Source organism: Morus notabilis, unplaced genomic scaffold, assembly GCF_000414095.1.
Source record: "Morus notabilis unplaced genomic scaffold, ASM41409v2 Scaffold5, whole genome shotgun sequence".
Taxonomy (NCBI): Eukaryota; Viridiplantae; Streptophyta; class Magnoliopsida; order Rosales; family Moraceae; genus Morus; species Morus notabilis.
Window position 1 is genome coordinate 267,678 of NW_010363077.1, and position 15,334 is coordinate 283,011.

The window sequence follows — 15,334 nt, forward strand, 5'->3', positions numbered from 1 at the left end:
CAGAAGAGGAGATTACCAACAGCTGGTAATTCCTTGATTTACTCCGTCAAATCCTACAGAAAAGGAAAACTAATTAGCTAGTTATGGAAACTAATCTACAGCTATTTACAGCCTAGCAGATCTCCTATTTACAGCCCATTACTGCCTAATACCTCCGTACTCTATAAATAGTTGTAAGTTTTCCTCAATGAAATAAGATATACAGTGAGAACGTTTTTGTTCAAAACGTAATTAACTTAAAATAAAATAATATTGCATAATGGAAAAATAATGTCCACTACAGAAACAATCCTCGAATAAAATTCTTAGGATTACAAATTTCAATTCTTAATATTTCTAAACGCGTCACGGGACCTTGAACCATTCTTGCTCAATCAATTGTAACTTCTATTTCTAACTTAGCTTACTTGCATCACAAGGACCACACAAGCGACAACTCAGTAAGTAAACCATAAATTAATTTCCACTTTCAAAATACTTTAACTTTTGTAACATTAGTCTTGTGTTATTAGATTCTTTTTCATGTTGCCCCTATCTTGGATTCTCTTATTTCTCAAAGATTCGACCATTATTATATCTCAATTGATTCATAATAAGCATAAGATTTCACATCATACTCCGGAAACACTTTTAAAATTTCAGCAAGAGTAACATCTTTTGATATGTAGAATTTCTTAGTATTTGGTTGATAACACGTATACCCTTTTATGTTGAGGAATATCCTAGGAAAATAGACTTTAAAGCTCTTGGATCAAGTTTACGATTTTTTTCGTTTTGCTGAATGTAAACAGAAGCAATACAACCGAAGGTTTGTAAGGGGAATTGTGAGTGTTTTATATGTGGGAATGATTCCGACTATGTCAATGGGAGACTTTTTTTGTAGTAATATTATGGGTAATCGATTCATTAGATACGTGGCTATTAGAATGGCGTCCCCTCAGTAAAATTTAGGAACATTTGTCTCAAATAATAGAGCACGAGTAATCTCTAGACGAAGTCGGTTTTTTCCTTTTGCAACGCCATTCTGTTGTGAGGTGTCGACACATGAAGACTCATGAATTATGCCATGTATTTCAAGGAATGGTGATATCACTTGATTAAAGTATTCTTTCCTATTATCAGAATGAATATACTTAATCTAAATCCCAAATTGTGTAAGAATCATTTTGTGAAATATGAGAAAAATTACTCACATCAGATTTATTTTTCAACAAGAAAAGCCAAGTAGTTCGGGAATAATCATCTATAAATGAAACAAACCAACGAGCTCCACGAATATTTGAGATTTTAGATGCTCCCTAAATATTAGTATGTACTAAAGAGAAAGGCTCAGATGATCTTGAATTACTTAAAGGGTAGGAAACACTATGGTGCTTGGCCATTTGCCCAGCTTCATAATGAAATTCATTGACATTTATTTTCTGAAACAACAAAGGAAACTGTCTTTAATTTTAAAAAGGATGGATGACCCATTTGAACATGATGAAGCCAAATATGAGCTTTTCTTGCAGATTGATTTTTAGATAGGTAAGACTGAGGAATATAACTGTTTTTATTGCCACCATTACTGAGTGTCTAGATACTAAAGCCTTCCTGTTCCTTAGCACACCCAATCATCTTCTCCATTGTGCGATCCTGAAATATACAATGAGTAGGAAAAAATGTCACGGAACAATTAAGGTCAGATATGAGTTTTTGAATAGACAATTTTTGTATGTGAAGGACAGGTTTTAAAGGCAGTGAAGGTATGGGTTTTATAATCCATTTTTTTTTTAAAAAAAAAGAAAGAAATAGGGATCTTTGTTGATCATAAACAAAAGAACTGGGAGAAAAGAGGAAGAGTTTTTATCAAGCAAAACCTTGTTCCAAGATTTCAAAGGAAAATCAAAAATTGAAAAAACCAAAAGCCGAACCAGAAAACACAAAGGAGGAAGGCTACAAAAAAGGGTCCAACTGACAAAATATGAGAAAACCGGCTTGTCAAATTCTTTATCCCTGTAAACCCACAATGAAATCCAATACTTACTTTTATCCCATAGGACTAGAACATCTTCCTCGCGGTCTTCAATAGACATACCAAATTGTAATGCCCCTCCCAAGCTGGCAGCTAAATACTTTGCCAACTCAGAAGAAAACATAATTAACTTAAAATAAAATAATATTGCATAATGGAAAAATAATGTATACTATAGAAACAATCCTCGAATAAAATTCTTAAGATTATAAATTACAATTATTAATATTTCTAAACGCGTCATGGGACTTTGAACCACTCTTGCTCAATCAATTGTAACTTCTATTTCAAACTTAGCTTACTTGCATCACAAGGACTATACAAGCGACAACTCAGTAAGTAAACCATAAATTAATTTCCACTTTCAAAATACTTTTAACTGTTGTAACAGTATTCTTGTGTTATCAGAACCTTTTTCATGTGGCCCCTATCTTGGATTCTCTTATTTCTCTCGGCCATCATCATATCTCAATTGATTCATAATAAACATAAGATTTCACATCATACTCAAGAAACACTTTCAAAATTTCATAACAAGCAAGACAACATTAACATATATGTAAATTGAAAGATCTCTTTTAAAACATACTAGTGTTCAAGTGATGCAGTGGAAGATCTACTTACCTCAACTGCTTAACAAGATAAATAGGACTTTCTCTATTTTTCATATTTTCCTCTCTCTCTCTCTCTCTCTCTCTCTCTCTCTCTCTCTCTCTCTCTCTCTCTCTCTCTCTCTCTCTCTCCTTTTCTTTTCTTTTCCTCATTAATCTAACGTTTGGCTATACTGAGGTAATTGTTTGGATTCCTCGTATGACAAGGCTTAAGACTATCATGCTATGCTATGGGTGTTGGTTGATCAAATCTACTCTCTGTTGGCTTTCATAACTGAGGAGAAAATGGGCAATGTACAATAAATGATCAATTGTAGTGATGGTAGTGTTGGTTTGTGGGATTTTGGATTTCCAAGGTACTTAACGAATAGAGAAGTGAGTGAGTTTTCGGAATTAACCGCTATATTGGCGAGAATTAGGGCAGGAAATTTTGAACACAAAGAATTGTCCTCGCACCGGATATCCTCCCAAAATCTGATGATTTCACCTAAGTCTACCTTCCATCTACCTGTCGGAAGAAAACCTTTGCAGCCGTCTGAATTGATTTCCAAGGGCATCTAAATGTGACTCTCGAAGCAGCCGCCGAATCCCATTTATTTTCAGCCAGCCCATATTTCCCTTCGATGACCTTATACCAAAGAGAATCAGACTCTAAAGGAAACCTCCACAACCACGTTGCCAACAAAGCTTCATTTCTCTTCTTGATGTTGCCGATGCCCAAGCCCCTAAATTCTTCGCTTTGCGCACTTGCTCCCAAGCCACCAAATAGGAAGCATTATCATTGAAGTATCCCTCCCAGAAAAAGTCTCGCATGAGTTTCTCAATTTCCCCTGCTACACCGACTAGAATCCTAAAGATCGACATGTTATAAATTGGCAGAGAAGCTAGGATCGACTGTATGAGAACTAGGCGACCACCTTTCAATAAAAAGCCTTTCTCCACCCATCCAATCTCTTCGCCACTCTGCCTGTCAACGGATCCTAAAAAGTTGACTGCAATGGGTTTCCATCAAGAGGGAGCCAAAAAGTTGACTGCAATGAGTTTTATAATCCCTTTTCCAGCAATAGTGACCAAAGTTCCATATGTTGTTTTTACCTTTTGGTTACCAGGATATGGTGTATAAGATGAAAAATGATTTGAGTTTGTCATATGGTTGGTTGCTCCTGAGTCTACTACCCAGATTCCATTACAATTGTTCTTTGTATCACTTAGAGAATGGGTTATAAAATACTTACCTGATTGGGCCATGGAGCACGAACCCACTTCTTATCCATTGTTGTTAGGAAACTGCAGAGTTTTCGGTATCTTCTCAGTTACTTAGCTCTTGGGTTGTAGCAGTTGCGTCTTTCCCCTCTGCATGAACAATATTGGCATGATGGTTCCAAGGTTGAAATTGCATCTGGAAATTATTTCTGGGCAGCTTTCCTTGCAGCTTCCAACGAATGTCCTTTGTATGTCACGGTTTCTTGCAGTAGTTGCAGAACAAACCATCTATGTTATGTGCTAATTTTTGAATGGTCTGGAGGTATCAGTCAAGTTTGTGCTTGGTCGTGAGTTTTGTAGGGCAGCAGTAGGCACCGAGACAATTAAGGCCGAGCTTTCACTTGGTGGAGTTTCGAGCATGATGCCTCTCCTTTGTTCTTCACATCGGACAGTGGAGACATATTCACTTAGGATTGGCAAGGAATCATTTCCAAGTATTTGAACACGAACTTGGTCATATTTAACGTTCTAGCTAGCCAAGAACTCATAAATCCTTTCTCTTTCAATGAATTTCAGCATCGTTGCAACGTCTTCAATGCACTTCATCTTAAAGTTTGGTAGTAATTGAGTTCAAGCCACAAATTTTTCATCTTGTCATAATAATCAATGATTGAGAGAGTACCTTTCTTGGTTGAGTGAATTTTGGTCTTAATTTCATAGAATAAGGCTGCATCACGCACCTTTGAATAGGTCTGCTTCACAGTATCCCAAATGTCTTTTGACGTGGGCGAAAGCATAAGGTTGCCACTGATCTCGGGCTGGATCGAGTTCCAAGGCCATGTCATGATTGATGAGTCTTCTACATCCCAAGCCTCAAACTTTGGATCATCCTCCTTTGGTATAGGACTAGTCAAGTGGCTCAATTTGCCCTTTCCTTTCAGGAAGGTTCTAACTATTTGGGACCACATTAGTTATTTTCGGTCATTGAGTTTAAATGTGGGTTGTAGAGTTTGGTATTCACCTGTTGTGGCTATGAAATTTGGGTTGAATCAGATTCTCTACTAGAGTTTAGGTTGGCATTTGTGGTATTCTTACCGGTCTCAGAGATTTCTGACATTTTCCGGAGTGATTAAGGCCAAGATGGCAGTAAAGTTTTTTTTTTCTCTCCTCAGCAGAAAGTCATGTATCTCTATGATACCATGAACAAAAACGTTCTGGTTAATTTCATTTAGAAATGCTTACAACTATTTATAGAATATAGGGAATATTGAGCTATTTTAGTCTACAACCTAAACTGAGAAACTTTAAAAGATTCAGAATTGATTTCTATAATTACAGCCAATTATCCTATCAATCACAACTTGCATTGACTCGGTAAATCAGGGAATGATTTCCCTAAGAATCTGATCATTGACTAGGTAAATCAAGGAATCAACGAATACGACAGATTCGTCAACAACAAAATATTGTATTGGGTAGCCTTATGGCTTCCTCAAGCTAAAGGTTTTGTTGGTTTTTGTTAGGATCCTAGTTGAGTCCCACATTGCTAAAGTATGGGCTTAACATGTGGGTTTATAACCATTTGGGCACCCTCTCCCTACAAGCTAGCTTTTGGGGATGAGTTCTACCCAAGGATTATAACAATTGGTATTAGAGCATGCCTCTCCTCAGGCCCACGTTTCGGAAAGGGCGACCTGGGGAGGGGCGACCTGGAAAGGCCAGAGTAGGCCATCAAGAGTGGGCCATCCAGAGTGGGCCGCCGTGGACGTCGGTGTCGGAAGCGTGGTGGTATGTTAGGATCCTGGTTGAGTCCCACATTGCTAAAGTATGGGCTTAGCATGTGGGTTTATAACCATATGGGCACCCTCTCCCTACAAGCTAGCTTTTGGGGATGAGTTCTACCCAAGGGTTATAACAGTTTTTCTGTCACTGATCTATTAAGGGGTTGGGACATGGTTATTCAGTAATTTGGGGCTGTTAGTTTTGTTTATTCTTCACTGGTTTAGACTTTTTTTTTAATGTAATTTTGTTTATGCTTGGCGGACTCCTTGTCCCCTGTTTCACTCCTCTTATAAAGTTTTCGTTTCTCATAAAAAAAATGATGTGTGAATAATAAAACTAATAGTATTAGCACTTTACTACTTAGTTGATAGAGCTTTATAATGTTAGATAGTTGATAGAGCTTTATAATGTTAGAGTTGGCTTCATGGTGGGCCACATGAGTGTGTAGAACCGAAGCCAATTTTTCAGCTCCTATTATGGTAGTACTTGTGGGTGTTACTGAATATGGGTTATTTTTCTTTCATTTTTTGAAGTCAGTCTTTCAACCTTCTTCTCTGTTGGTGTGGCATTCAAGTTTGACATCATTTTCATTCTTTCTAAAGGTTTTCAAGAACCATGGCGTCTCAGCTGGGGCATCAATGAGTCACTCTCACAGCCAGATGCTGGCTCTTCCAATTGTCCCCCCCACTGTTTCTGCACGACTTGATAGTATGAAAGAATATTTTGATCAAACACAAAAATGTAGTGTTTGTGAAGTCCAAGGGGAGGATCACTTGATTGACGCTTCAACCCACTTTATTTCGGTTGTTCCTTTTGCTGCATCATTTCCCTTTGAGATATGGATTATTCCTCGTGATCACTCTCCTCATTTTCATGAAATAAATGATGAGAAGGTAAGCAAAACACCCATATTCCTTATCCCATATCTTGATCATCGTATTTTAATTGACTTGTTAACAAAATTAGATGATACTTTTTCCTTGTGCTTTATTCTTTTTCAAGTTAGATAATAAGCGTGTGATTTCAAACATTTCATTTGGAATAACCCAGACTTGATTATTTAGTTGGAGACCCACATCTTGATTGTCGTATTTTAATTGACTTGTTAACAATCTGACATGACAGTTTTTTCCTTGTGCTTTTATCCTTTTTCAAGTAAGATGATAAATGTGTGATTTCAAACATTTCATTTGGAATAACCTAAACACCGATTCTGAAAAATTCGACAATAAGGAATTTAGTCAGGTTTTTCCTTCTACTCGCAGGCTAGATTTTGAACTTGGAATTTGCCATGGTAAAAGAACAAAAAAAAAAAAAAAAAAAACAGAGAGAGGGGGACCGGGAAATGTTTTTCCTAGTTTGGTTTACAGATTTGAAAACTACTTTGTAATTTGTAGTTGTAAGAGTTTCTAGTTGTGGGCAACAATTTATCTGTGATTGGTGCCCCATGGCCATTGATACGTGGGGAATTGTTAAAGAGTTGTGCCAAAACTTTGTGCTTGGAACATCTCGTGTGAACAGGAATGAGTGATCTCGTGTGAACAGGAATGAGTGAACACAATGCTTTCATCTGTTAAGATATTAGTCTCATGAAAGATGTTTTTAATTTTTATGTGAAGCTTGACCCCTACAGGAAAAGAATTGGCTTTTTTCACTTGGAAGATTTAGCAAATGGCCTTAAGGAGGTTGAAAAAAATAATTAATTCCTTTATGAAAGAGAAACAAGATTACGAAAACCTGACATGGATCAAATGTTAAATGTTCATTGGACGGGTGTACCACATAAGTATAAGGTTGTGGTATGTCCGGCCTACTGACTAATTTCCCAAATTTTATTAGATGTTCATTAGTGAGTTTGTGTTGGATCTGTTCATAACCATGAATTTTTCAACACTATCGACAACCTTATTGTCTTGTCGATATTAGCATGACACCTACTATGATCCATCAAATATTATCTCTTGAAAAACCTACTGATGTAGGATTGATATTAGAAAGAATAGAGATAGAAGAATAAACTCAAATAGAGAAGAAAAGCCACTAGAGAGAGGAATAGAGGGAATCTAGTGAGAGACACAAGAACTCAAGAGATATAAAGCATTGATTTCAATTTATACATGGTCTATTGTCTGAACTGAAATTACAATCCTACTAGTTTTATAGGGAAACCAAATAACAAAATAGGAAACTAAGGGTGTGTTTGTTTCACACTTGAAGTTAAGAATTTTAGTTGTGTATACGAGAGAAAAACACTGCAACAAAAATGTTAAATTTGAATTTTTGTGAAAGAAAACACTGCAATAATAGAACTTGAGTTGTGAAAATAACAAGGCCTACATCAACATGAAATATGAAAACTATAGTAATGAGAAACTAACTGTATTTCATACGTAGTATAAATTCCTAATTAAGCAAAATAGTAAACTAGACCAAAATAAATAAGGAATGCTGATAATGAGAAACTACCCTAATAGAACAAATCCCTGAAAAAATAGAAACTAAATATTAAAATAATTAAATACACTCCCTATCATTCTCATGGGGGTGAGAAACTCGACGCCGATGAGCTTAAACTCTAGCGAATTATGATGCACAATCTAAAACGTGGAAAATTCTTCAACTGCGACACTACAATTCTGAAATTAGCCATAGAAGCTTGATACTTGATTGTAGAAATATCCATAATGTAGAGGAATCATGAAAATACTTGAAACTTCTGATCAACATGGTAATTAAACACCAGTTGAAGATTTGGATTGACTCTTATAGGAAGAAAGTCGATAGCAAAAGGGACTTAAAAGTCATCAAAAAGGTTTCCATGATGCATCTCTTGATTATGAACAGTTTTCTGGACTCGCAATGGTCCACGTGGACGAGGTAGTAAACTTGTTTGTGTGTTCTTTTGGTTGTCAAGAGGCGAAGCTGGTGGTTGAACAAGTTGTGAAATGATAGTGGATTCTTCACTAGGTGCCCGCTTTCTTGGAATTCTTCAGGATTTACGAAAGTCCTCAGAATGCTTGTTCACAACGTCAATGAGTTGAGAAAGTCTTTAATCAATCCTGTTAACTTGAAATGTCAAGTGCCTAACTTGGGAGGCCAATTGGTTATGGCTTTCTGAAGCTTCGTTCTTTTTTTATATATAGAAATTAAACAGGGGCTAAGGAAACGATTTTCTCTGATACCAACCAATGTAGGATCAATACAAGAATGAGAATAAAGGATTCTTCAAGATAGAGAAGAAAAGCCACTAGAGAGGGTTTTCTCACTGGTGTCTCCTGAATTTTAGGGTCATTCTCACTTTACTCCCTAATCTTTAAAAACTCACTTTGCTCCCTGCATTTTGAATTTATCCCATTTAAGCCCATTTGTAGGAATTTCTTTTAAAATCAGACGGAAAAAGAGGGGGTTAAGTGATTATGTGGTTTTTATATGTTTCTTTTTAACAGAAATGCAAACAGAAATGCCATGTGATTGCGTTATTCTTTTTTTCTACATGGTTTTAATAGAAATTACAACATAAGGGATTAAGTGGGAACAATGCAAAGTTTTGGGTGCAAAGTGAGAGTTTTTAAAGTTCAGGAGCAAACTGGGAATGAAAGTTCAGAACCAGGATAATAATTTAAAGAGAAAAATAGAGGGAATCTAAAGAAAGAAACAAGAACTCAAGAGAGATAAATCACGGACCAAAACAAAATAAGGAATGTTGACAATGAGAAACTACCCTAATAAAATTAATCCCTAATAAAATGGAACCAAATATTAAAATAATTAATATGTGATCCCCATCACCTACCTATACTTTTCCAGATTTATATGAGCACCATAGAGATTGTGCGCGCGTCATAGAGTACACCTTATTTTCACACTTTTGTCCCATTTAGAAATAAATGTTATAAACTTTTTATTGATGAAGAGAGTGAGATTAATTTTGTGTCTGAAAATTTTGTCGATTAAATGAATCTTTAAACTGAAGCCACCCTAGACTGTTCTGGGTAAACTTAATAGGTAAAAGATTTTTTGAAATCACCAAAAGATGTCTGGTTCTAATTCAATTGGTCCTCTTATTCTCTCCTCTCCCTCAATTCTTCCCTTATTCTCTCTCTCTATTTCTTTAATCATCTTGATCAAACATCTGGTTGTCTGACATGTTTCTCCTTTTTTTCTTTTCTTTTTCTTTTCTTTTTGTTGCCAATTAAGGCAAACTCAATTGGTGTTTAGTAGGTGTGAGCTGTTTTCAACGTATCGAGTCATTTGTTAAAATCCAATGAGTAGGGTTTTTTCTCTTTTTTTTTTCTTTTTTTAAATGAGTTTTGTTTCTTGAAAAAATGATAAGTTTACATGCGTGCAGAATTTTCACTTTTCTAGTTATGTTTTAATAATTCAGTTTCTCATAACATTGCTCAATGGCGGACTTTGCAGGCAGCTGACCTTGGCGGGCTGCTGAAACTCATGCTTAAGAAACTGGCTTTGCAGTTGGACAATCCGCCATTCAATTTCATGATTCAAACATCCCCACTTGACATTACTGCATCAGAACTATCATTTTCTCACTGGTTTTTACAGATAGTGCCCCAACTAACCGGCGTCGGAGGGTTCGAAATTGGAACTGGTTGTTACATAAATCCTGTCTTCCCAGAGGATGCTGCAAAAGTTTTAAGGGAAGTCAGTGTCTCAAAATAGAAATAGAATAATCATAATTACATATTCGACGTTCTAACAAATAATCATTCTTGTGAGTGATGAGAATCCATTGCCGATGTTCTTCCGGTAGGTTTTGTTCTGTGTTCAGCAATGTAGATGAAATAAAAAAAGGCCGAAAAGGACTGGGATTTGGAAACATTTAACACGGAGTAAGATGCCGCCGAGTTTGGAGCTATTAACATCTTACTTTCTTACGGCCCAATATGAGGCTGTTTTATGGTCAAATAAAAGGAGGAAAGAGATTAATATTGAGTCTGAATTTTTATATATTATTTTTTATTAATATTCTTTTTAGTCAGAATTATATTAGTCGGTCTTATTTTTTTATTAATATCTTTTTTAGTTAAAGAATTATATTAGTTAAAACGATATTAATAAAGAGTAAGGAATAAAAATGAAGATCTATACACTTTAGGGTAAGTTTAACAATTTTCTCTATAATAAATGATATTACACGCAATTTAGTTGTTGCTTGTTAACTTCTCTCTCTAGATAACATTTATGCTAGGAATTATTATTTTTAATATAAAGTATGAACTGTTATTTAATTGTTGTATCAATTTTTCGACGATGATTTGTGAGGGTCCACAGTAAGAATTTATAATGCGCAATATATATTTACTCCCACTCACATATTAAATCGGTAGAAAATGATCCAATAGTTAAAAGCAACAGTTGTTATCTTGAAAAATAATAATTCCTACCACAAAAATTCCTTAAAAACACAATGATTTATTACAACAATCTCCCCTAAATTATGACTCTTTAGCACCTTATCTCTAACCTTTCAAATGTAAAATTTGTGCCCCTAAAAAGTGAAACAAACAATAATGTCTTTTCGTTAGAATGTTGGTCAGAAATCGAAATCTAATGGAGCTATAACGGAATGATTTTGCTGTTTATTTTTCCCATTTTTCTGCATAAATTGCTGGAGTAAACATGGTAACAAACATTAATCAACGGCAAACTAGAAAGTTCATAGCTAAATGCAAAATGTGTGGTTCCTTCTTTGACTCTTGAGCTCCCTTAGATCTATTTTGGAACAATAGCTTATAGGCAAGATCAAATCAAGATCATAGAACTAAACCATTTTCTTTTTTGAACCAAAACTAGAAAAAAGGGAAAAAAATCATGACTTGATCACCTTATAGGGGTTCCTTAATAACTCTAGGTCTCCAAGCTTGATAAACTTTTTGTTCTAAGGAGATTAAGAAAAGAGAGAGAAATGGGAGTTTAGTTATTTACATTTTTTGGTTCCTCTTATAACCAGTGAATCAATGTAACTCCCCCTTAATATAGCTTTAAAGTTTCTTCCTCATATTAAGTGTTGTTACTATTTACCATTTACTTATATATGAATAAAAGTGAAAATGTGATCAAATTTGAACCTTTGGTATTCTTTTCATAAAGAGAACACAGTTTGTTTTATGAACTCAAACCGGTTGATTTATTGATTACAATATAATATATCTCTAAATAGACCAGCTGCATGTTATTTTCAGCCTCCAAGGCGTACAAAGTCAAGTAGTAGTAAAAGGTCTCAAAATAGGTCAACATCGTCTATATACACAAGTCCACAAGTTTAGAGGATGAAGCTAGCCAACCAACTAGCATCTTGTTACTAATATGGAGAAGTGTCCTCATCTGCATCACTAGAACTAAGTAAGCCTAGGCCCATTAAGTAGAATCGATGCATAATTTGAGTGAACTTATCATGTATGAGCTTATAATTCACGTGTGTCTTGTGAAAACTGTCATTACACCCCTTTCTTATAAAACATAACGTACACATGATTTTTCGTGGTATTTCCTTGGAACGGGTAGGTTTCGTTTCATCAATTCGTTTGGATTGTAACGCCATCATGTGGCATCTCACACTACAAGTCTCCATCGAGATAAAAATAAGGTCTGGAAGTCTCCATGGAAACATAATACAATAAGAAATACATGTGGCCCTTGTCTTAGAAACTCTTATTAATTCAAGATTTGGCCTAAACAAGTCTCTCTCGAGACCCTAGAGTAGAGCAGCCTCCTCTGAGACTAACTCTATATCTTATTACCACCCCTATAGGTCACCCTCAAAACTTCATCAAACTCTTTGTTGGGGTCTGGTCGATTCAGGGAGTACTACGTGGTAAGGGTGTACAGTGGGTGTACCCGATTTGATGGTGAAACTCCTACGCAAGTGCGATGCTTGGCGCTTCCAGGTGTAGACACGATGACAGGACCTCCAACGAAGATGGTGGGGTCAGCTAGGCCTGAATCAGGTCAAAGAGAAGACTCTAGAGCCCTTTCCGTTGCCGAAATAATGAAAATAACCCTATGAAAAGGTACTAAAGATAAAAGGATAGAGAGACTTTATCTGGCTGGGTATTCAGATGGGTCTGTTCGGATATGGGATGCTACTTTGCCAGTCTTAAGTTGTCTTTTGGAAGGCCAGGTAAGTGTCTTAATAAAGGTTTTATTATTACTTTGTTCTCATTAGCAGGGGGCCTATTCTTGATAGTAAATTATGCTATATGACTAAAAGGTGCAAGGTATTAAAGTGGCCGGTTCAAGTGCTCCTGTTTCAGAATTGGATTTTTGCTATCTCACTTTTAGTTTGGCTTTAGGCAATGAATGTGGACTGGTGAGTCTAGCATTTCTTTATTTGAGTCTTGTGGTCAATTTTCTGTATTCTTAATAAACTTTTATGCCTTTTTGATATATTATTATATGTATTATGTGTATGGATTATATAAAAAGAGAGAATCACCTTTTTTTATTCCTTTTTCTTTTCTTTCCTTATAATTCTATTGGCTTGTATAGGTTTGTATTTATGATCTCAAAGGCCGCTCAAACGGAACAAACTTCCACTTCGTCACAGAAACTAAGCATGAAGGTAAACCGTAAATGACAAGCATCACGATGATTGCACCTCGTTGGTTTTTGCCTGTTTCTTTTGGGCCAACAACAACAAGAAGAGAGCCACGTGAACCGAAGTCGGTGGGAGTAATGAAGTAGTTGATGGAGAAGTGACTCGTGTTGGATAAGGCATTTTTAGAGAAAAGAAGTGACTCATAGAGTGGATAAGGCTATGATAAGGTAAACGAGACTGCTCTATGAGCCCGCATAGGTAGCTCCGTCTAAGAAGTATTAAGAAAGCCCCAAGAAGGGTGAGTTTGAGCGAGTCAAAATGACTGATGGTGAGAGTGAAGTCTTGATGACTTTCGAGCCTCAAAATATGCTCCGTGAGACGGAAGTATTCGAACCTGCTGACAAAGGCTCAAGAACTTCCTAGTGCTCCAAGGAGGGAGCAAATGAAGATCTGATAGAGCTTATTAAGTAGTGTCGCGGCTTGGAGCAGATCAAGACCAGCATAACCTCAAGAACAACTCAAAGAAAATAGAGAAATTCTAGAAATATTTTGGCAGAGTGGGCGTAAGCTATGTATGCTAGATTCATCCCCCTGAATGTGAAGGGAAAAGGGTATTTACAGTGCTAGAACTTCGGGTCGGCGGGCTGCCCGAAGCCCAAATTTTTTCGGGCTCGGGCGGGCAAGCCCATTTCCCGCCCGCCCAAGCAAGATTTTCGGGTTCGGGATCGGGCAGCCCAAATTTGACATGTCCACCCTTGCCCGCCGCCGTCTAACCACCGTATACCGCCATCCGCCGGGATTTTTTTAAATTTTTCCGACCATTCCCGAACTGCCCGACCCGAAAAATGCCCGAAAATTCGGTGTGCCCGAAACACTCAAACGGCTGTTTTTTTTAATTTTGCCCGAATTTTTCCCGCCTACCCGAGATGGCCGAACTGCCCGAATACCTGAAAACGGCTAGTTTTTTGAATTTTTACCCGAAAATCCGACCTGCCCGAGTAGCCCGAATACTCAAAAACGGCTAGTTTTTTTAATTTTGCCCGAAAACCCCACTTGCCCGAGGTTGCCCGACTGCCTGAATTTCAAAAAATAGCCATTTATCCCGTTTTTTTTTTTAAATCATTTTTTAACTCCAAAATTTCCCTATAAATACTCCCCATCCCCCACACATTTTTCTCACTCAAACTCTTTCAATCCCTCTCAATCTCTCTCAATTTCTCTCAATCTCTCTCACAATTTTTCTAAAGCTCTCTCTCTCTCAAATTCATCTTATTTTTTTATAATGGATCCTTTTGGTTATTGTGGTATTCCCGTTGATGCCCAACACAATGTAGAAGAAGGACAATTTCCCACTAATGAGTTTGTTACGCAGCAATCTACTAAACCAAGCAATGGTGGACGTATTGGAGGGCGTGGTCGCAATAGTGGGCGTGGAGAAGCGGCGGCGAGTGCGACTGCGTCTGCGTCGGCAAGTGTTGCAACCTCCAGGAGGAAATGCAAGCATACCTCGACAGTTTGGGATCACTTCGACATAATTGACGAGGTGGATAATGAAGGTAACACTAAACATATAGCTCAGTGTAAATATTGTTTATCTAAATTACAATGCGACACTATTCACGGCACCACACACTTGAGACGACACTCCGAAAAGTGTCTTCAAAAGCTTAGCCAATCTAGCGGACCCAAACTCCGCCAAACACAATTATCTTTTGATCGCACAACTGCTGGACTAACCACTTAGAAATACGATCCGCAAGTAGATCGTATGGAAGTTGCGCGAATGATAGCTACTTTAGATCAACCACTTAGTTTTGTAGAGCATCCTAATTGGCAACGATATATTAAGGTTGTACACAATCCTAATGCACAGTTCACTTCAAAAACTACTCTTAGCAAAGATTTATTAAAATTATTTAAAAAAGAAAAAGATGCATTAATAAACCTTTTACACTCGACTAGCGGGTGCGTTGCGTTAACGGCAGATATTTGGTCTGCCATTGCCAATAAAGATTATTTAGCTGTAACCGGACATTACTTTAAAGGATTTGATTTAGATAAGAGAATATTAGGTTTTAAATGTATTCTAGGATCACATAGCGCGGATTTAATATATAACACAATTTTAAATGTAATTGATGAATTTAGATTAAGAGATAAAGTAAT

At 36.7% G+C, this 15,334-nt stretch overlaps 1 protein-coding gene and 1 long non-coding RNA gene across 5 annotated transcripts in view; both read left to right on the plus strand.

Moving 5' to 3' along the window:
* Nucleotides 1–10,548, plus strand: part of LOC21406369 (ADP-glucose phosphorylase) — a 29,288-nt gene extending 18,740 nt beyond the window's left edge. For all 4 annotated transcript variants that reach the window (XM_024169166.1, XM_024169167.1, XM_024169164.1 and 1 more), the window contains 2 exons: nt 6,213–6,503; nt 10,030–10,548. In XM_024169166.1, coding sequence (XP_024024934.1) covers nt 6,213–6,503; nt 10,030–10,290 — 552 coding nt within the window. In that variant the 3' untranslated portion in view covers nt 10,291–10,548. The remainder of the gene's footprint in view (nt 1–6,212; nt 6,504–10,029) is intronic.
* Nucleotides 10,549–12,671: 2,123 nt separating this feature from the next.
* On the plus strand, nt 12,672–13,144 carry LOC112092603. Its single transcript, XR_002902663.1, has 3 exons — nt 12,672–12,751; nt 12,842–12,940; nt 13,120–13,144. It is a non-coding gene; the product is annotated as an uncharacterized LOC112092603 (long non-coding RNA).
* Nucleotides 13,145–15,334: the final 2,190 nt, after the last annotated feature.